Source organism: Molossus molossus, unplaced genomic scaffold (genome assembly GCF_014108415.1).
Source record: "Molossus molossus isolate mMolMol1 unplaced genomic scaffold, mMolMol1.p scaffold_m16_p_1, whole genome shotgun sequence".
In the NCBI taxonomy this organism is placed as follows: domain Eukaryota; kingdom Metazoa; phylum Chordata; class Mammalia; order Chiroptera; family Molossidae; genus Molossus; species Molossus molossus.
In genome coordinates this window covers 103,235,681-103,259,555 of record NW_023425344.1, presented here as the reverse complement: position 1 = coordinate 103,259,555, position 23,875 = coordinate 103,235,681, and the positions used below count along the sequence as shown (strand labels likewise).

The 23,875-nt window shown below is 35.4% G+C and overlaps 1 protein-coding gene across 1 annotated transcript in view; it reads left to right on the top strand.

Moving 5' to 3' along the window:
- The window catches only part of GPR158 (G protein-coupled receptor 158), a 434,634-nt gene that overhangs the window by 22,002 nt on the left and 388,757 nt on the right, over positions 1-23,875 (top strand). Inside the window, exon 2 of the mRNA XM_036281655.1 lies at positions 8,554-8,659. Within this exon, the coding sequence (XP_036137548.1) occupies positions 8,554-8,659 (106 nt within the window). The remainder of the gene's footprint in view (positions 1-8,553; positions 8,660-23,875) is intronic.

Below are 23,875 nucleotides of genomic sequence, written 5' to 3'. Positions count from 1 at the left end.
GGACGGCACAAGATTTCATCACTCTACTCAGAATGACATACAATGTAAAACTTATGAATTATTTCTGGAATTTTCCATTTACTATTTTGAGACCATAGCTGACTGTGGGTAAGTGAAACCACAGAGTGTGAAACTGTGGATAAGGGGGACTACTGTAGAATGATATCTCACCAAAGTTTTTTTGTTTGTTTGTTTTGTTTAATCCTCACCCGAGGACATTTTTCCATTTTTTGTTCAGATAGAGCGGGAGGGAGAGAGAGGAAGAGAGAGAGAGAGAAACATTGACGTGAAAGGGACACATAGAGTGGCTGCCACCCACAAACCAACCAGGGCCGGGGACAAACTGCAACCGAGGTACGTGCCCTTAGAGGAACCCGGGTCTTTCTGTACCGCAGGCTTACGCTCCAACCGCTGAGCCAAACCAGCCAGGGCTCTCACCAAGGTTTTAATTTGCATTTCTCTGTTTACTAATGAGCTTAAGCATCTCTTCATGTGCTTGTAAGTCTGTTATGTTTACTTTTCTGTCAACTGCTTGTTTATATTCTTTGTCCATTTCCTATTACAATTCTTATATTTCTGTTGCATTGCAAGATATCCTGTTGTACTCTAGATAGTATTTCCTTCTCAGTTTTAGACATTGCAATATCACCCAAGGTGTCATCTTTCAGTTAACTTTGTCTACAATCTCTTCCCTTGAAAAGGGAATTTTATTTACTTAATCAAAAATTTGCCTTACAGTTTACTTATACTTTTGGGTTTCATTTAAGAAGTATTTCAATACCTTGTCACAAAAGTATTCTCCTTTATTTATTTATTTTTACTGATTTTAGAGAGAGGTAAGGAGGGAGGTAGGGAGGAGAGAGAGAGAGAGAGAGAGAGAGAGAGAGAGAGAGAGAGAGAGAGGCATTGATTGGTTGCCTCCTGCACTTGCCCTGACTGAGGATTGAACCCACAACCTTGGTATGTGCCCTGACCAGGAATCAAACCTGCCACTTTTTGGTATACTGGTCAATGCTCCAACCTATTGACCCATACTTGCCAGGGCACAAAAATATTCTCTTATGTTATAAACTATGAACGTTAAAGTTTTATCTCTCACAGTCAGGTTTGTAACAACTTGCCAGGGCAGAAAAATATTCTCTTATGTTATAAACCATGAAACTTAAAGTTTTGTCTCTCACTGTCAGGTCTTTAACCTCTGGAGTTGTACATGGTATTGATAGAGATCCAGTTGTTATTTTTACTCATTTAATGAGCCAGGTTTCCAAAACTATCATCCTTTATCATACTTGTAAGTGCATTACATGCATATGTATGTCTCTGAGATTTTTGTTTGTTCCACTGCCTCCTATGTCTGTTTTCTTGTCAATATTATTATGTTTTATTGCCATGGTTGGGTAATGGGTCTTAATATTTGCTTGAGCAAGGCCTACCTCTTTGCCTTTCATTGTCATAGCTGACTTTTATTATTCTATTCAAATTTAAAGTTAGCTGTCAAATTTCTTAAAAACCCACATAGAATTTTAATTGGTTCTATATTAAATTTATAGCTTCATTTGATGAGAATTGACATCTTAAATATAGTAAATTATTCCCTTTCAGAGCAGGGGGTATCTTTCCATTTATTCAGATCATTTATTTTGTCCTTCATTAGAGTTTCAAAATTTTTCCATAGAGGCTTTGTGTATTCTTAATTAACTACTAGAGACTTTATGGGTTCTGTGCTATTTAAAGTGGCATTTTTTTAGTTATAATTTTTGGTGGCGATTGTCAGTGTAGAGAAATGCTATTGATTTTTGTATGTTGATCTGTTATCCATCAACCTTGCTGAACTTTCTAAATTGTTCTCATATTTGTTGATTTTATTGCTAGATAAATCATCTAAAAATAAAGGCAGTTGAATCTCTTCTAATATTTACATCTCTCTCTTAAACATAGAATTAGTCATACCTTTCAGTACTATGTTAAACAGCATCAGTGATAGTAGGCATTCCTGACTTAAAGGGAACATTTTAATGAAAAAGTTTCTTCAAGTATAATGTTGATAGAAGCAAGCTTTACCAAGTTAAGAAAGTTTCATTCTATTTCTAGTTTACCATTAAAAAACTCTGTGTATTTGAACTTTGTAAAATGTCCCTTTATACTGATTAAAATGATCATGTAGTTTTTCTCATTTTTTTCTATTAATGCTGTGAATTTCATTAGTATATTTCCTGATGTTAAAACATCCCTTTATTCTTGAGATATACTCCAGTGGATCATGCTGTATAATTATTCTAATATATTTTCACATTTATTTAGACAACATTTCCTTTAGGATTCTTGGATCTACATGCATAGTTAAAATGGGATTACATTCTTATTTTATTTTTTTGTGTTTTCCTGTGGTTTGGAATCAAAGTCACATAAAATAAACTGGACAGTTTTAAAAAATTATAAAAATAGAAGAACTAACTGGTCCTTCAAAGTTTGGTAGAATTCATATATAAAACTATGTAGGCCTGAAGCTTTTCTGGGAAGTGAATGATTTAAATTTTTTATGTTCTTGTCCTATTCAAGTTTTATATTTCCTCTTGGGGCAATTTGGCATTTTATATTTTTATCAAGTCAGCCTTTTTATCCATTTTCTCTAGTTCTTGAAAGTGTGTTAGACGTTAATAAATCACAATACTGTTTTAAACATTCATCTTTTCATTCTGTGTATTATTTGTCCATTTTCTTTTTATTTGCATATTTTCTTATTTATTTTGTTAATCCTTAGCTACCAATGGAGGATATTTTTTCCATTGACTTTTAGAGAGAGTGGAAGGAAGGGAGAGAGGGAGGGGGAAAGAGAGAGAGAGTGAGAGACAGAGACAGAGAGAAACATCAATGTGAGACACACTGGTTGCCTCCCGAATGTGCCCTCACTGGGGCCAGGGACTGGATCTGTAACCCAGGTATGTGCCCTTGACCTAGAATATAAACCACTGATGCTCTAACCACTGAGAACACCTGCCAGGGCCTCTTTAACTTTGGCGTCTTTCTTATTTCCTTTTCAAATAAATTTAGGTTTTTATAACTAATAAGCTTTTAACTCTTTTGACACAATTTTGACTTTCAGAAGATTAGTAAAGTTAGTACATAAAGTTCCCATATAGCTTTCACCCAGCTTCCTGTAACATTAACTTCTTATGTAATCATGGCAAAATTGTCAAAACAAAGAAACTAATATTAGTACAATACTATTAACTAAACTACAGATTTTATTCAGATTTCCTCAGTTTTTCCACTAATGTCCCATTTCTCTTCCAGTATCCCAAACTGGATACAATATGTTATAGGCTGACTAATGTTTCCACAAAATTTGTATGTTGAAGTCCTAACCCCCAGTAGCCTAGAATGTGACTATATTTGGACAGGATCTTTAAAAATTAAAGTCATTAGGATGGGCCCTAATCCAATATGACTGGTGTTCTTATAAGAAGAAATCAGGACGCAGTCATGCACAAAGGCCCCATGAAGACACAGAGAGAAGATGGCCATCTACAAGCCAAGGAAAGAGGCTGCAGAAGAAACCAACCCTGCTGACACCTTGATCTTAGACTGCCAGACTCCAGAAATACGAAAAAATAAACCTTTGTTTATTTAATTTATTTATTTAATCCTCACCTGAGGATATTTTTCCATGTATCTTCAGATAAAGTGTGTGTGTGTGTGGGGGGGGGAGATCGAAGCCAAAGAGACATTAATTGGCGGCCTCCCACACAACCACAACTGAGGTATATGCCCTTGACTGGAATCCAACCAGTGACTCTTTGGTCCCAGAGCCGATGCTCTAACTGCTGAGCCAAACTGGCCAGGGCATAAACTGTTGTTTAAATTACCCAGTCTGTGAAACTTTGTTATGGAAGCCGTTTGGTTGTTGTTTCCTTAGTTTCCTCAGATCTGTGACAGTTTCTCAGTCTCTCCTTGTTTTTCAAAGATACTCTTAGGTAATTAACTATCAGCTGATACTTTCAAAGAATGCTGGTAGGGTATTTTGTTGAATGTCTCTCAATTTGGATTTGTCTGATGGTTTCTCATAGATTGAGGTTATGGACCTTTGGGAAGAATACAACTGCCCTTCTCATTGCATTATATCACAGAGTACAAAGTACCAATATATCAGTTTTATAACTGATGTTAACCTTGGTCACATTGGTTAATGTAGTATTTGCCAGGTTATTCTAATGTTACTATTTTTCCCTTTCCAAACTTTAAGTGAATAACTAAGTTAAGCCCACACTCAAGAGGAGGTGAAGTAACTTCTTCTTGGAGAGAGGAGTACCAAAGAATTTTGGACATACGGCAAATCCACTATAATAATTGATAGATGTTTTGGGGAAGATGATTTGAGGTTATTCAAATATCTTATTTCTTCTTAAAGTTTTCCCACTGATTTTAGAATTTACCACCAGGTCTTGCCTGTACCAATGACTAACGTGCTATTCTAATGATGATTTTTTATTTCCCCATTCCTTCTAAATTTATCAACTGCTATTCTTTCAAAAAAGAGTTGTCCTTTCTTATTTATTTATTATTATAAGTATGGGCTGCTAGGTATTTATTTTTTAAAGTTGAAAGATATAAGGCAGTGTCTCACAGAACCTTTCAGCTATTTTAACTGCAACAGCCTCTTTCTACTATAGCTTGCCTCCATTACAGTTTAGCCTGGGTTGTGGTATTTTTGGAAGCCAGCTAAGGGGAGGTTCAGGATTATTTAGTCTGTGCTTACTAATATAAATTAAAGTCCTTTGCAGTCACTTCTGTGTATAGCTAAGTTATTGCCAGCCATCCTGGTATAGAAATTCTGGTAATAATCTTACTATCCAATACCATGATGTAGGCCCAAAGGTCATATTGTGATATAAGTGTGAATTCATGATTTTGCATTTGTTTCTTAAAGTAAGACCCTAATATAAGCGTTAGGACCTGCAACTAGGAGGTTTACCTGTAACAATGCTAGATAGGTCCAAATTAGTAAGCCATTATTTAAAAAAAAATTTAGCCCCATGAGCGATGGAGGCCTGAATCAAGGCAGCGGTGGGAAAAATGAAGGGTTAGGGTCTCGAGACAAAAAGCATGCTGGGAGTACAATCTAGGTAACTTGGCAATTGTTCTGATGGGTGGTGAGTTTCATAACAAACGAGTTATCAACTTGGAATACACTTGGATAATTGGGAGGATGGAAGCCCTTTCACAGAAAGGGAACATTAGGGGAATTGCAAGTTTGAGCGTTTTAGGTGTAAGACAAGTAGAAGAAAAGGCTGGTCTGCAGTTCAGTTAGGCACCTAGGTGTGTGGGGGATATTTTTACTATATTTTCCACTCTCTGGGGACAACTTACCACGCTTTTTTTGGGTCTCGCTTTCCTGTGCTCTGTATGCGAAGCAGCAGCCACTTCCTGGCCCTTGGAGCTTTGCAGTGCCCCTGCTCAGCCGAGGTGGGGGCAGCATGTCACCTCGAAGTGCGCGCTCTGGAAGGCAGGGCGCAGGCACTGCGGAGCGCTCTGGGCGTCTCAGCTCCGTTGATGTTGAGGGGCGTGCTTGAGCCTTTGCATCGTTTTCGGAGGTGTACTTTTCCTCACGAAGAGAACGTTCTCATCCCACTTAATCCCCCAAAACTCCAGTTTCCCTGCAGGAAGTCAGCGTGCCTTCCCCGAGGGCTTTGTAGGTCCCCAGGCGCCCAGGCAGAGGTGCTAATGAGGATGAGTCAGCGCGGGCATCCCAGCTGGTAAATGCATGCCTCATTACCTTGGGTGGTTTTGCACAGAGCCCTGGAAGCTTCGTGAGCTGGGTTTAAAGTCTGCGGTGACTTTTTGGTTCCCATATATGAACCAGGAATTAAGAGGGAAAACTCTCAGCGATTAAGATGCCAATTTCTTCAGCCAGTTTTTCCCAGGGAAGGAGCAGAGTGATTGTAGCCTCCTGGATTCCCAAATTAGCCATGTGTCTGATCTACCTGGGAGATTTCAAGATTCCCACTATCTTGCAACCAAACTCTTTCAGTGTAGCAGGATAGTTGAGGAAAACTTGACTTCATTATTGCTAACAATGGTGTAGCACATAGAAATGCATATTTTTATTAGCTTACTACTTACTCCTGCCTTCCGAATGATACATTCACACAAGAATACTAAAATATTGTGACAATTGTCCAGGAGGGAATTTATGTCTGAGAATTTAAATATGTGAATACCAACCTGCTGTAATTATACCTGGAATGTTGAGTTAGAACTTTCACTGCATTGAGTCTTATCCCTACCACCCTTTAAAAATGAATTTAACCTACCTATCTCTCATTACCTGCTTCAAGTTTATGTTTTTCCCCATAACACTTTTTAATTTGTAATATATAGCATAATTTGTTTATTATAATTAAGCTCCTGAAAGGCAAGATTTTTTGCCCTGCTTATTAATGTATTTCAAAGGCCAAAAACAATTTTAGCTCATAGTAGGAAGTCAATAAGTATTTATTGAATTAATGAAAGAATGAATATGTTATTTCCCAAAAAGCATAAAGTAGAGCCTTAATGGGCTTGCATGATTATCATAACCTATGTGGAACATAGTTCTATTGAAAGTTCTAGTAGTGAAAGTGCTCAACAAGTCAACAAATGTTCTTTGAATCCCTACTATACCCCCAACTCCTAAGAATTTAGCATCTATTCTCCATTAAACGTACTGATACTTTAAAAACATATACCTTTCGGTATTACTTGGGCGCAGGGCCTATGTGGTTCACCTACATAGCATCTATTACGGTGATACGTATTTACCAGACAATAAATATTTGTTGAAAGAGCAAAGAAATGAACTGAGTAAGGTTAGCAGGTTGCCTTGGAATCCAGTTACTTTTCATATGAACATTTGTTTTGTGAAATTATGGTCTGTAATAGTAGTATTTTGCAAACTGGGATCTCTTTCTCTGAAGGATTTGTAAGTTTTCTATGATAAATTTTGGGTTTCGATTTCAGTGTTCACTTGAAAGATTGACTTACTTATATTGGATTATCTGGATCACCAAATACTGACAAGGTATTGGTGTCTCTGTTTGCTTGCTGTCTCTTTTTAACTTAGCACTACATAGTGTAGTACTGTGTCATAGGTTAATAAGAAAAGAACAGAGGCAGTCAAAAAAATAAATGATCAATTCACCCAAAATGAAGCTCAAATGACATTAAGCCACTGTTTGGAAGATTTCACAGTAGTTTAAAAGGAGAAAAGAGAAAAAAGAAATGAGTTGTAACATATGGTAAAATAGGCTTGCTGAACTAGCAGTCAGTGCCATATTCCTGTTCTGAGCGGTGATTTTATTTGACAGAACATAATCACTGTTTATAAATCAATATTTTTAGTTATTTATAAATTTAAACTAAAATGTTGGCTTTATAGTTTTGTTTGCATTTATTTTATAACTTGGTGGAGTTTTTTTGTAGTTCTGAGAGCTATGATATAAGGAATTTAAGCCTACTTTTATGTTTGTGCATATTTAATAATACTGTAATGAAAATAGTTTAATTTGGGGATGTGGGACCTTGAAAATAATTTTTTTTTTGTTTTGTTTTACTTTTAGTGGGTTTAGTGGGATGATTATGTTTTACTTGAGTTTATAAAAAACGACAGTTTCAGAGCTCTGGACTCAGAATATTGATTTCATTAAAGTCTAGGTGTGACAGTTCAGTGCAGAACAGATGTTTCTGCTGCTCCTGCTGCTCCTGCTGCTGTGGTGGTGGTGAAAAATAGAAGGGAGGGACCTTAGGAAAATGTAGGAAGATTGACTGGATAAAATGGAGAAATATTAAACAAAGTTGTAACTTTAATTGTGCTTTTGGTTCTAAATTAGTGAGTTCTTTTTTTGTAGTGGCTTATCTCAAATGTCTAAGTAAGAACCAGTGTTTTTGTTTCTAGATTTAAAACAAACATGCCGATCAGAATATATGTAGGTAATGCAAAACTCGGTTTCGTGTGGAACATTGGGAGACCTAAAGAGCTGTTGAAAGTCATTGCTATAGAAAATTAGAGGAAAGAGATTCTTATTTTCTGATATTGTCCTCCCTCCCTTATTACCCGCTTCCCTTCCAAATTTTCCCATCCTGGCCTTGCGATGGGAAATAGGAACAAAAAGAAATAAAATGAGGACTTTGTATTGATTTACTTTACAGACGGGGTACTGGGAGCAGGTGTTATTTCAAAGTCGACTATGCTACCATGTCCAGAGAAATACTGTCTGGGGTTCAGTCAATCAATAGATATTTGTTAGCACCTACTCTGTGCCAAGCATTATATGAGGAGCTGGGACAGTGAACAATAGAGAGTTCCTGTTTCTTAGAATCTATATAAAACTAATACTGTTCATTCTGTTCTATTGAGCCTTTATCTTCACTTGGTGTACTTTAGTTGAATATGAATGGGCAATGTCAAAATTTTTAGTGCATTATTTAGGCTGATTTGTCTGATTTCCAGGATAAAATAAGTTAGAAATTGTAAAGACTCAAGTTAACTTGTTCTTTTTATCTTTCTCTGTGTTTAAGGGGTGTCATGAAAGTGGACATAAATCTTCAGAAAGTGGACATTGACCAATGTTCGAGTGATGGCTGGTTTTCAGGAACTCACAAATGTCATCTCAACAATTCAGAGGTAAGAACATGAAAATAAAGCCCTCTGAAATCAGAAGCCCATATTACTTATGATGTATTTGTGTGGGTAAGTGAACAGGAGACCTCTTACTGGGAAAAAATATCTCCCATGCAGGTCAGAATGTTGCCACATGAACTGAAAAATGAGTAGGAAATAAAATTTGTGCAGAAAATAAAAGAAGGTTGAAACTGAAATTATGTCCAAAGTTTGGCATTCGTCAAAGGCTGACCCTATTCTTCAAAAGGGACTGGAAATTAAAATAACAGTGAAATGAAAAACCAGTCCTGGAAGTGTCAACCAGATTATGCATATTTTAATGGAAGGTGATTCTTGTTGAAACCTTAGTGCTCTTCATTCAGATATACTGCCATCTGCCAAAAAACAAGAGCAGGAGAGAGCATATGGCAGAGAAATATTGAAAACAAGGAGAAAACTGTAACAGGAACTTGTAAAGGAAATGTCTATATTTGTGTATGCATTTCCAATTTTCAGCTTCTTGACCATGCCTTATTTCATGGGACTATGGTTGGTTAGGAAAAGGCATAGAGATTTATATCTGGAAATAATACCATCACTTGTCTTTTGTTAATTTCAGGCAGAAAATACGATGACATCCTGATTTCATTTTCAGTAATCTATTTCTGAGGTCCCAAAACGTTAAGAACAAATATGCAATAAAATTCCTGATACTTGGGCTGTCCCAACTTTGAGTCCATGAATTTGTGAGGAAAGTCAGCTTGATTTATTTAAAATAGAGGGAATATTCCCATAAATGTAGTAATCTACATCTTTAATTTATTTTTTTTGCCCTTTGTGAAAGATGGTTATATGTAGTACAATTTAAGGTAAAGAAAATTAAACCAAAGGAAAAATGAACAATAAGTACTTATTTGTGCCATTACAAAATAAAAAAGTACACAGACATACACACAGCTGTACATGCCTGTACATGTGCCCATTGCACAGTTTCCTTGCGTACCCTCCCACATATTCTGCCATACACAACCCACATACTTTCATATCCCCACCACTCCCCAGATAATCTGCAGTTCCCCACTTTCCCCCCTACACATCACACACACCTCCAACTGCCCCCTATTCCCCACCACAATACCCATCAACCTATCCACCCCCCAAATAATTCTCTACATCCTTCTAAATTCTTTACACATTTCCACCATATCCTTATATCCACCATATTCCACATTTCCACCATGACCCCCTCCTCACTTCCTCAATACCCCATGCACATTCCTACACATCCCAACACCTCATTCCACATCCATATGCCTCCACATGGCCCTCGCTTCCTTTACTCCCCCAAAATGGGTCATACAAGGAGCTGTTTCTGTCCTGTCAACTCAGTTAAGATCTTCTTTTCACCTTCTCTATTTATTCTTACAGTTTTGAACCTTTCTGACTATCCATTTCCCTCTGGATGATTCTGGTATTTCTAAAGATATGAATTTCAGTCGTTTAACTTGATGAATATCTTTAGCCTGATTATTATCTCCATGCCAATGGTATGTAGACACTTAGTTTCACCTTTTAGCCAGAGTGGATTTTTTTTCTGTATGTGCTCATATCTGTACAGCCTTGTTCCAGTGGTGCTCCTGGCTGGGTCAAGAAGCAGTCTGCTTAGAAACAAAGATATACTTATTTTTCAGTTTGCTACAATTTCTGCTTGCTTCTAGTAATCTTAGTGTAGTTTTTCTTTATAGCACACCTATTTATCTGATTAAATGGTCACAGTGGAAGAACCTCTTTCTCCTTTTGGAAGATTGATTTGTTTTTATTGCATCAGTATTATTAACTTTCTCAGTGTTTCTTATTAAAGCTTTCAAATAAACTAAGTTATTTCAAGATAAAATATTATCCTCTAGTCTGGTTAACAAAGAGTAGGTCAGAATGTATAACTTTGGGTATTTTATATGAGCGCATTATATATTATTTTATACCTATAGGAAACACTGAAGAAACATATCCTAAAACACAACCCACAGTTTAATAACCCTCATTTAAAAATGTTATTGAAGGAGGTTCAGTGGTCAAAAAATAACATCATCAAACACTGAACTGTCTATTAGACACACACTCTGCATCCCTTTCCTTGCTCCCTTTCCTTGCCCAGCTGCTGGAGTTGGGAACAGGAGATCTTAGTGTCCTGGCCTGAGCCCATGGGGCCCTTGGTGGTTAGTCTCATGGGCTGCCATGGAACTCTTCACACTTTTTAGTTCAACTTCTCTATGGTTCTGTAGTTGGTGCTGGTCACTCAGGGAACCTGCAGCAGTTGCAAACCACATCCTCAGTCCCATGAATAGCAACAGTCTTTCAATTTCTTCCCTGTACTGATGTGAATCAGAGACTAGGAAATGGCTTCTCTTGAAGTTTTTATTGCTTGGGAAAATAGAAAGGAAAATCTCGGTTCAGGATATTGTCTATCTGCACTGGCTCTCCTTTGTTAATTGTTACTAATGTTCTGTTATGGACCCCAAGGATCACTGTGTAAACTGGCTTATTTTGGGAATTAGTTAACAATGAATCATATCTGTAGGATATGAATATCCATATCATTAGAAACAGAGACCCTCATCATGTTTACTGTGGTTTTTAACCTGCCAATGTTTAACATTGTCCTCTTGTAAATACTACAGGCCATTAAATTTTTTTAAATTTATAATTGAGGCAAACTTTTCACTCAAAAATTTTTTCCAATGTGTTGACTTTTTAGCCTTTAAGTTATCTTAAACTGGGATTTTGAGTCTGATGTTGGAAATAAATGGTATGTAGATCAATGACAAAGCCTTAGGAGAATTTTAGAAAGATATGGAGTAGATTGTGAGGCAAATAATTACTCAATGGATATGGGTTGTTACAGGGTCTATGAAGCCACTAAGTGTTTTTTTGAAGGGCATAGTACAATAAGTTCTGAGTTGACACCCTGAACTAGATTGCAGGATTATTCTGTTTTTGTAACGGATTCAGATCATTCTAGCATGCACTTGATCACATTGTCAGCATCCACTGAAATAATTCCTTACCTATTCTCATGTCATTGTTTGCTTTGAGTACACAAAATCTTCCCTTACAGAATAGTTTATTTAAAACGTTAAAAAATTGATACTTATTTTGTTTTAATGGTATTCTTTTGCTTTGTTTCCATTATAATAAAAAAACTTTAATCACTGTTTGAAGCAGGAAATACTAAGAGAGTGTCCTTGAAACTTTTTGACTATATTCTATTAGTAAAAATGCTTTATGCACCCACCCATGGTATATGTATATTTTTAAACTATAAATTATACATGCATCTTTTGTTATATATTCTGCATATATTTTAATGTAGATTATATTTTATAAAAATAAATGTATCTTTAATGTGAGCAATGTAATTGATCATAATTTTTGAAAAGTTTTAGTGAGAGTGTTTTGATTGTATTTCATCGTTTTAAAAATCTTAGTTTATTACTTAATAATGCATGAATCAGAGGTCTCTAAGTTCAGTTTATTTTTATACTTAATTTTCACATCTGTCATAGTTGAATATATACCTCACAAGAATATGTCATTTCAAACTGAAGAAGTAAATTGCTACTGTATTCGCTAAATCACAGTGCTCATTTTTCAGTTGCATCTACCAATTTTGCAAAAGTTTTTGCAGAAATACAGCTGGTAATTTTTCATCTTACCTGATGTCAATTGGTCCCTGCAAATTAATGGACTAGCTGGGCATTTTAATATTTTAAAGGAACAGGTTAAAAATTCACTCAAATTTTTACAAGAAATATTTTCAAACAGATTAGAACATTTTATTTCCAAGTTTAAACTGCATGGCTATGTGAGTATTTATAGTTTTGGGCAACAAATACCATATAGCACTGAAAACATTTCCAAATATCTATTTTCAAAATGTTTACTTCAAAAGGCTTACTTGTGGATTATTTAAATGTCACTTTTGTTTTGAAGGAACAGCTTAGATTTTTTTTTAAATACCTGCTGCATGGACACTTCTGACAACCGCTTGTCATCATAGAGTAGTAGAGTAGTAGGTCATCATAGAGTAGTAGGTCAGCAAATTGAGAACATTTCTCTTTCTTGTGAAGAACACTGCATAACTAATCTTTGAGTTCAGAAACAAGTAGTTCACTTTGAGATAATCAGGAAATCTTATGTGAGAAAAGATTTTCCAGGGCACACATCATCTCATTATGAAGAATTGTAAATATTTTACCATTTAAATTAATATATTCTAATACTCATGTGGTCAAATATAAATGGCAATACATTGCAATTTGAAAACAAATGAAGGAACCAAGTCACCACTGTCGGTATTTCTGTCTTGAAACTCCCAATTTTCCTTCAGGATACCTCAAGTGCCTTATCAGTCTTGTGGTCGTATGAGATGTAGACTGAAAAGATAAAAAATATGAACAATAAATGGAAATAAATACATGTCTCTCAACAATTGAACAAGCAGATCAGAAACAGACTAATAAATACAGAGAACTATTTGATGGTTACCAGATGGGAGGGGGTTGAGAGGATGGGTGAAAAGGTGAAAGGATTAATAAGTACAAATTGATAGTTACAGAATTGTCATGGGGATTAAAAAGTACAGCGTAGAGACAATAGTCAATAATATTCTAATAACTAGGGTGGGTGGATGGGTGCAGTATTTATTGGGGTGATCACTTATTAAGTTATGGAATGTCTGGTCAATGGGGTATAGACTAAAACTAACATAATGATGTATGTCAACTGTAATTGAAAATAAAAAATGATTAAAAAAAAAAGAATACTTATCTTCCAGGATTTTTTGAGGGCTCAAAAAAAAAAAAAAAAATGATGATCTCATTCTTCATTTATTGACATGGAATGTTATTTGTGATATGTATTAAGGAAAAGAAGACAGTTGTTCTCCAGTATGGTTTAAGGAGTGGTAAGAATTTAGGTATATACAGAAAAGTGACATACGAGACAGTCTTTTTGGAACTTATTTAGTAGATAAGTAGAGAATTCATGAGAAGCAGCCAACTTTTTTTTTTCCTTAAAACTCAGTGAGTTCTTTTAATTTTAAGACATGGAATTTATAACTGGGAATTATGTGTAGAGTAATTTGTATAAACTAGCTCACTATTGGTATAAGACAGGTAGATTAAAAGAGAGAGAGCACATGTTGTCTCAAAAGAAAATTCTACCTACCTTTTACTTGTTAGTGGTGCCTCTGTCTAGAATTTTATGGACTTGTTGAAGAAGAGGGTGGAGAGAGTTTATTTGAAGACTCGGTATAGAAGTGGCAGATGCATTTCTATATTCAGACTCCTTTTCCACTTTGGCTCACAGTGAAGATTGCTAATGCAAACAAACAAAACCCCCAGATCAGAGGTTACAGTAGGAAGTGGTTGAATCCACAGTAAAGAGTGTGCATGGGTTTCACTTTTTCTGTTCTTTCATCTCAAAAGACTTTATCAGAATCTTATAAATAAAATTTGTTTCATATGAATATTTAGAATGACTGCAACTATTTAGTAGCTCTTACTTTGTTTCAAGAATTGTTCTATGGTCTATGTGCTTTGTTCTACATGCTTTACATGTATTAATATAATATTTATAGTCTTCATTTTACTGATAAGAAAGCTAGGCCCAGATAGCCAAATAACTTGCCTACAATTACACCATTAGCAATTGGTTGAGCTGGAATTAGATTCCAGATCACCTGTTTTTTTTATGCTAGTATTTTATACTTGTTCTCTTTAAGTAAACTTATAACCAGATAAATCCATTTAGGATTAGAAGTAAGAATTTATAGGGAGTTTTAGATTACAAGCTACATTTAACTTTGTGAATTGGGTAGCAGAGATTATAAGCTATTGCCCTATGTTGTGTGTCCCTTAAGACACCATCCATAGGCATTACATTAAGTAATTTCTGGGAAAATCTGGCATCTCTCTCAGTGAAGAGAGAGGATTAAAGTTTCTTTAGGTTGTAGATTTGTGTTTAAATCTAAGGCTATACATAGGAAGTATTTGCATGAATGTATGTTAACTTGCAGTGAAGGTTGTAGTGGTTTGTTATAGTGTTTTATTTAGGGCCTTGTGCTAATCAGAATGCATGAATTCTTTGAATAATGATATACGAGACAACTAATTAATAATAACAAATTCACTGAAAGTTAAAAATTAGAGACTAAAAAGATATTGCTGAGTTGGAGAAATGGATATCTCTAGTAAGATAAAACTTAATAGAAACAATAGCAAGATCCTGAACGTGAATTAAAAAAACCTATCTTTTTAGGCATAAGAAGAATGCTATGGTTTGGTTGTACCACTTGTGAACAATACTTGTGAGAACAGTCAAGTCAACAGTGTGACATGGCTACAAAACAAAAATAGCAAAAGCCAGCTTGATCTTAGGTTGTTCTCTAGATCTTCAGAGATTCACATATCACTATTCTAAGCTTAGGAGAAAATACCTGAAATAGTGTGACAAGGAAGATATAAATTGAAATAGAATATGTTATATATATATTTAATATAGAATATGTAAACATTCAATATACTGAATTTAAATTCAATATAAAAATTAAACCCCATTTAAAAGAGAAAAAAAGAGTATTACTAAGAACTTTGAAATCTTGTTTTTGTAATGAATTAAAGAAATTGAGAAAGTTTTTCAGGGAAGAGAAGACCCATGGATGATCTGACAACTGTCTTAAATATGAAAGCTATCATATGGATATTCACACTTTTTCTGAAGGGACCCAGGGGCTAGGCTGTGATTTATTGGTAAACCAACGGGAACTGCAGGAGGATTTGTTTAGCTCAATGTAAGTGGAACTTTTTAACAATCAGAATTGTTCAAAATTGAAAATGTATATTTTAAAACAGGAAATTGTACATTTAAATGTCATATTTGTTCGCTCATGCATTGCCAGCTGAGGATGTTATAGGCTTTTGTATTGTCAACAGTGAAAGGTACCATGTACAGGGCTCATCAAAACTCTGTGCAACCTTGGTTGTAAGCGTCTCTGCAACTGCAGTTTAGTGGTAAGGAAACCACTAAAAGGCGTTTCCATCAAAAAGCAATACACATTGTCTTGCATTGGCAATACCTTGAATTCTCACACTGCATGGAGGTATGCCTGCCAGACCTGAGATTTTTTTTATCTTTTTCCCTGTGATAATGATAAAGCAAACTATTGTTTATTATTGCCACCTTTATTCATAGATAGTTTCTGGGATCTGATTTCCAGTTACTCATTAAGCATGTTGGGGATGGTGATGCAGAACTAATAAATTTTGATGGAAATGAGAAGAAAATGCCAAAAGGTATTAGTTGAGATTGTAAATCTGGGATAATCTGAGCCAGAAAGAAGTCAATACAGGAGAGTATCATTAAGTTTTTCTTTAATCTAAGTTGCTGCTTTTACTTATGAAGAAATTATATACTTTATAGTAGTAGATAACCCATTTTTTAACTAGATGAAGGTCATGGTATTGGCTATCTGCTGAATGACACTCCTGTGTATATATCCCATGTCACTGGATTATATCATCACTCTTCTTGAACCTGTTGATCTAATGTTGAACCCTATGAGGTATTTGAATTAGAATGTAAAAGGAGAGCAATATCTGTTCATTTAAGGTAAATGAACTATATTTATATGTTTGTTCATCTGTCATCTATCAATTATCTATCAGATAAAACTTTACAACTTTGTGGACTACATAAAAATGTTTAGAAAGCTCTTACAAGATCTTATTCATGAGTGGTGTAGGTGAAGGCACAAATATATTTGATAATATGTGCTAGTAATTAAGTTATCTTTAGCCCTAGTCTGAAGAGTCTATGAAATCCCCAAAAGTGAAGTGTGTCCCATTGATCTTTTTTTTTTTTTCTTTTTTCCTCTCTTTCTTTTGTTAATCCTCACCCAAAGATATTTTTCCATCAAATTTTAGAGAGAGTGGAAGGGAGTGGGGGTAGAGAGACAGAGAGAGAGGGAGAAACATCAATGTGAGAGAGACATGTTGGTTGGTTGCCTCCCACATGTGCCCTGAACAGGGCAGCCAAGATATGTGCCCTTGACTGGGAATTGAACCTGTGACCCTTCAGTGCATGGTGGACACTCTAATCACTGAGCAGCATCAGCCAGGGCACTAGTTTGTTTTTCAATCTCTGTATATGAAAATATTTATTTAATAATGTTAAAGACATACTGACTTCATACTTAATAACCCTATGAATTAGATACTATTGTTATTTCTATTTTCTAGACCTAGAATGGTTTCAAGTAATTTGATTAAGGTCATAAAACTTGCAAATGGTAGTTCAGGAATTTAAACTACCAGAAAGTAGTATAGGTGGTAAATGGTCATTTGGAAGGAGAATAACTGGTAGTGGCCCTTGGGATAATCTTATTGGTCTTGTTGTGGTTCTTCCTATGGGAGCTCAGTCAAGAGGCATGCTGGAATTTTACTTATGTGGGAAATTAGGTGTAGACCAAACAAGGAGAAGAGACCTAGCTCTTGGATGGCCAAAACAAATTTTCAAGGGGACATGGTAAGCTCACATACAAATTTGGGTTATACAACAAGTTCTAAATATACAACAGGTTCCAAATGTACAACAGGTTCCAAATTGAGGTGTATGAGTGGCAGCAGCAGAAGTTTCTTGCTAGTGGTGGTACTGTTGGTTCAAAGTATGGCAGAGATTTGGAAGGTAGGAATGTCCAGTTTGAAACAGGATCCAAGAGATAAGATCCGTCTTCTTAGTTACAAATCGATGAGGGCTGTATTCATTGTTTGGACCTCAGCTGAGCAGGCAGGTGTTAAGGAAAATGACAGATGCCCAGCAGGGAATTAGAATACAAATCAGAAGGTAGGAATCAAAGTTGAATATGGAAGATTGCAGCTCACTTGGTACAGGGATGCCAAAGGGATTTTCTATAATTATGATAATATATAACTAAATTTTAGATTCTAATCATTGCTGAAGACAAAACCTAAAATACTACAATCGTCTATGTGGCATGGGGTTAGAGTGGGACTGAGCTTAAAGGTGGGAGATCTATAGCGTGCAGCTGGGTTAGAGGGGAAAGAGGGCTGACTCACATACATCAATGAATATGAAATCAGAGTATCAGACTATCTTGATCTTTTCAGTTCAGCAAGAGAACATCTGATGCAATAAATTAGTGAACAGATTTGGAATATGTATCTAGGTTTATAATGGAGCCAATCAAGAAAAGAAAATCTCTACCTTTAAACCTCTGCTTTTGTTACATTCAGTAGCTGAAAAATTGCTACTTGTCCAATTCTAGATATGAGAAGCAAGCAGAATATACAGTGAGAGCCTGAGGGTGACTTTTGGGGGGTTAAATATAGCTTTGCATCATTATCTTATGTGGGGAAAAATCCCATTATGACAGCAAATCAGATCTAATCTGGCATTCACTCTGCTACAATTATATAAAATATGGTGGAAGCTTGTCAAAGCTTTCAGTGAGAAATGAGGCTACTGATGCTTGGCAGCCCCCTTTTTGTGCACAGTGAAGAATCATGTTGCTTAGTTACAGTCCTTGGCTGATTTGGAAAGCTTCAACTGACTGTATTATGCAAGAGTTAAACTCTATTCCTTGATACATTATTTTTTTTCTTAAGGGAAAAGCCTTATTTACTACCTTATTTTATTTTTGGTATCATCATCAAGTCATTTATATGTATTCACACAGGACAAGTTTTGATATATCATTGTTTTTCCCTCCCCCGGTCTTAGAAATTAAGAGAACAAATGGGTAGTTGAAGATACAAGCAGAATGCAAAATATTGAAATAACTTAAATACTTTGTCCTCAAAGTTATGTGCAAGTGTTTATTTTGAATTTTTTTGTCATTTGAAGTCATTGTGTTCTCTCTTTTAGCTTATTCATAGTTTGGGTTGTTATTGTCTTTATAGTGCAAAATAATGTGTAACATTTAATTATATTTTTCTATTTCAAAATATAAACTCAGGTATAAGTGTAGGGGCTGGAACTGGAACCAAAAGAATGAAGACAGAAAGACTGAGAAAAGAAAAAGAAGGCAGAACTGTAAATGGAGATTTAGAGCAATTCTTGTACATGAAGTAGAAAAGTGTGTAAAGCAGGAAATGATAGATGTATCAGAGCTCATTTCAATGGGATAAAAATACTCAAGAACTCAGAAGTCTGGAGGAGACTCTAAGAAGATTTTGGTTTATGCTCTGTCTCCAGAAAGGAGTGTTTATACTATTATAAATATGTGGATATCCACTTTATTTTTATAGCTCCTTAAGAAAGGGAGCTGTTTCTCAGTAATGCTTTTTGTTATCTTACCATACTGACTGTGATGACGTAAACCATGACCTAATCCTGATTATGTAATTATTTCAGTAGATTTTACTATTGGCTTGTCAGTGCAATCTCTGTTTTATGCATGCAAAAGCAGTTTTTTCTGCTGGTGCTTATAATTCTATGATTACCTGGAGGAAATTCTACAGAGTTGATTCTATATTTACTTCCAGAAATAGGGCCATGGATAATTGTCTCTACAGGTTTGTCCCCATTAAAATTCTAGTTCTATTGAAGCCCAGAATTCATAGACTTAGAATATGAGCCACCCTGCATATGGGCTTTGTTTTTTGCAGGTCTGTATATCACTCTCATTTGCCACCTTTTAAAATACATCTGTCTAAAAGGAGTTATTTTCAAATGTAGTCCTGGGACCCCTGGGAGTCCTCAAGACCCTGTTAAGAGAGTCTGTGAAGTTCCAATATTTGCATAACAATTCAAGGATATTATTTACCTTTTGAAGTCTCTATTCTCTTATGAGTGTACAAAGGCTACCCAAGATATAATATACAAATAGATTCAATGCAGAAATAAATACGAGAATCTTGTCTAATAAGCCAGACTTTGAGGAGATTTGCAGAAATGTTAAACAATGATACTCTATTTGTTATTATTTTTGTTTTGAAAAATGTGGTTATTTTTTATAGATATATTATCTATATTAACAAGTTATGGACTTATTGTCATTTTTAAATGATTAATACATATTTTTAATTTTTCTCTGTTTTAATATATAAAATGGCAAATCTCATTGGATATAGCCAATATGAATAAAAGATCTTTGGGATTCTCAGTACTTTTTGAGAGTGTAAACAGGTTCCAAGACCAACAACTTTCAGAGGTCTGATCCATTGCTCTCATCAGCTACTGCATGGTTCTGACCTTGACTTCACTTCCTGGATTTCTGTGCTTGCCTCTCTTCCTTACTTTGAAGATTCTACTGACAACTTCTGCACCCCACTTCTCCCCTCCATCTTCCCTCTTGATGATTTCAGCCTGAGACACCACTGGATTCTCAGCCCAGTGTCATCCAAATTGGTAGAAGACACAAGGACAATAATAACATTAGTTAAAATGGCAATCTAAAATAAAAATTTACATATTAAGTTTGATATATATTTCTAACTGTAGTGAATGCATACAGGTAGTAATCTTTATATATTACTTCACTTATTAAATAATTTAAATAAAGAAATTTTATTTTTGGTTTTATAGGTTTTTAAAAAAATTTTTTATTTGTATATTTGTTTTTGTTAGAGATGTTTCTCATTTTTCCCCCATTGACACCCTCCTCCCCTTCCCCCTGCCCTATCCCCAGCTTTGTTGTCTATGTTTTTTGGTCATGCATACATGCATGTAAATTCTGTGGTTTATCTCTTCTTTCCCCAATCCCCCCCTCCTCTGAGGCTTGTCAGCCTGTACCCCACCTCTATGTCTCTGGGTTAATTTTGTTCATCAGTTTGTTTAGTTTATTTTATTCCACAAATAAGTGAGATCATGTGATATTTGTCTTTCTCTGCTTGGCTTGTTTCACGCAGTATAATACTCTCCAGGTCCTTCCATGTCATCTCAAAGGATAAGAGATCGTTCTTTCTTATAGCTGCATAGTATTCCATTGTGTACATGTACCACCGCTTTTTAATCCATTCATCTACTGATGGACACTTGGGTTGTTTCCAGATCTTAGCTATTGTAAATAGTGCTGCTATGAATATAGGGGTACATATATTCTTTCTGATTGGTGTTTCAGGCTTCTTAGGGTATATTCCTAGAAGTGGGATCATTGGGTCAATGGAAGTTCAATTTTTAATTTTTTGAGGTAGCACCATATTGTTTTCCATAGTGGCTGCACCAGTCTGCATTCCCACCAGCAGTGCACTAGAGTCCCCTTTTCTCCACACCCTCGCCAAGACTTGTTGATTGATGATTTGTTGATAGCGGCCATTCTGACTGATGTGAGGTGATACCTCGTTGTTTTAATTTGCATCTCTCTGATGATTAGTGATGTTGAGCATTTCTTCATATGTCTCTTGGCCATTTGTATGTCCTTTTTGGAAAGGTGTCTATTTAGGTCCTCTGCCCATTTTTTAATCGGGTTCTTTGTGTTCCTTTTGTTGAGTTGTATGAGCACTCTATATATTTTGGAAATTAACCCCTTATCTGATGCATCATTGGCGATTGTAGCCTTCCATATAGTGGGATTCCTTTCCATTTTGATGGTTGTTTCTTTTGCTGTGCAGAAGCTTTTGAGTTTGAGTTTGATGTAGTCCCATGTGTTCATTAAGAAATTTATTTTTAATTTTATTTTTAAACAAATTTGACCAAAACATTGAAGGATGGACTATACTGTATTTTACCTTTCAAACTGGAATTTTCAATGTAAACCAAAAGTTATTTGAACTGTATAGAATACTGCAGTGCAAAGTATTCATAAAAACCAGTGTGTCTGTTTAGCTAGTGCTATTTATTATTAAGAGACATATTCAGATAATGCCTCAACATTGTCTTCTATAGACTGGTCTGTTATTTTACTGGTATCATTTGGTAAACTATTTTTAATCAACAGATTGTGAATTCAGTGAACATTTTTTGCATGTGTTCAATCTATATCTCATCAGTTTGTTTTCTTCTTTCATTCTTACTATAACTGACTTAGTTCTACTCCTAATCATTCCTTGCTTGGACCTTTGTAGCACTCTCCTGTTTTTAGTTTTATTCCTTTTCAATCTATTATCTGCATTGCTGCCAACATGATCTTCTTTCAAAAATTTATATGATGATTATTTCATTCTGCACTTTTTTTGGAGACAACATTTTGTTAAAAGTGTTGACTTTGAATTCAGGATACCTGTGTTTCTAAACTCAACATTTTCTTAAAAAAGGGAATGATTCTATGTTGTATGTAGAATACTTTGCACAGTACTTTCTCTAGAAATAGTAGCAATTTTTTTATAGCACTTTGTATGCTTGAAATGATTATTCATAATTATTTATGTAATTCTATCTTCAGTGATACACTGTAAGCTCCAGGAGGGCAGAATCTGCATCAGTTATGTTCTACTAGGTCTCAAGAGTCATAAAAATTTCCATGATAAAGGTGCTCCACAAATATTTATAGTTGACTGCTTAATATACTTCAGACTCTCCTTAACCTATGTGATAAAGGCAACCTTGTACGTATGCCTTTCTTTTTTTTTTTTTTTTATCCTCACCCGAGGATATTTTTCCATTTTTTGTACAGATAGAGTGGGAGGGAGAGAGAGGAAGGGAGAGAGAGAGAGAAACATCAACATGAAGGGACACATCGAGTGGCTGCCACCCGCACGACCAACCAGGGCCGGGGACAAACTGCAACCGAAGTACGTGCCCTTAGTGGGAACCGAACCCGGGTCTCTCCGGACCACAGGCCGACGCTCTAACCGCTGAGCCAAACTGGCCAGGGCTGTATGCCTTTCTAAATCTAAATTTCTTCTCATTCTACAATACCCAGCTACTTGCTTTCCAAGATTCTACATGGTGTTTTATGTCTCCATGCATTTATTTGCATGTGCCCTTTTTACTGAGTAACATAATTTCTGACTGTAGCCACCTGACAGATTCCTGTTCATTGTTTGAGTCCTGGGTTTTGCTCCTCTGTGACCCACTGGCAGCCTATTCCCCACTTCGTGTAGAGCAGGTTCTCTTCTGTGTGCCACTATAGAACATGGTACATATTTTTATTTTAACACCTATACTGCTGTATTAAAATTATTTGAGTAATGTTCATTACAATAACTACATTTGTCAGATGCCTGCCCTTTCACTGTCATATATGGATGTGTGCATGTATATACATATGTATATAAATCTATATAAAAGTATATTTAATCCTCAGATAAGTCCTGGAAAATACCTGTTATTATTTCAGTTTTACAAATGAGGAAATCAAGGCTCAGAGATTTAAAAAAAATTAATATAGCTTCCATCTCAATTAAGAATTTGGATTGATCACTTGCCGATGCAAGAGTACCTTAGGCAAGGGCTGTGACCTACTCATACATCTTACTGTAAGGCTGCCGTTGCAGTTTAAATTTGTATATAATATAATAGAGTATCTCTTATGGTCACTGGTTTGATCACTGTATCACACCCAGAAGAAAGGTTTATATGAATTCTACTGTAGTTTTCCAGGTACTCCATCTTCTTTCAGGAGTGAAAAATTTCTGGTAGAGCCCGATCGCTCGTGATACTCTTCTTAGTATCTGAAAACCTTGGATACTTAGATTACAGGTCTAACTTTTAATTTGCTTTAAATTATACTTCATTTAAAATTTACTTCATTTATTTCATTTACTCATTGCAAGCAGTTCTAATTAAAAATGAATAGAGGTTTAATTAAAATGGATGGTTTTAATTCTTGTTAGGGAACTATTATCATAAACACTATAATCAGCTTAGGTTATTTTTAGAGTCAAATAAAAACTCTGTATATCCCATAATGACTTAGTTATGTGCTTTAGTTTCTATTGTTTTTTGCTTGTGATAGATGCATTTTCTGAAAAGGGTGTAAAGACTTCAGAGTAGGTGGCTCTACACATTGACTAGTGATTATTCTCAATTCATCATTGTCATGTATTTCTGTCACTTCTCTAGATTTGAAAGAATGAACACATGATGCTTTTAAAAACTGCATCTCTTTCTTTTCCACATAAAAACAGAGAGCTTTGCAGATACTCTTCTGCTAAATCCATATAAATCCTCCTTCACAACCAAACCACCAAATTAAAAAATAGATTATTTCTTTGACATCAAGTTTTGCAATATATATATAAATGTATACTTGGAAAAACTTATCTTCACTAATTTTTAGCC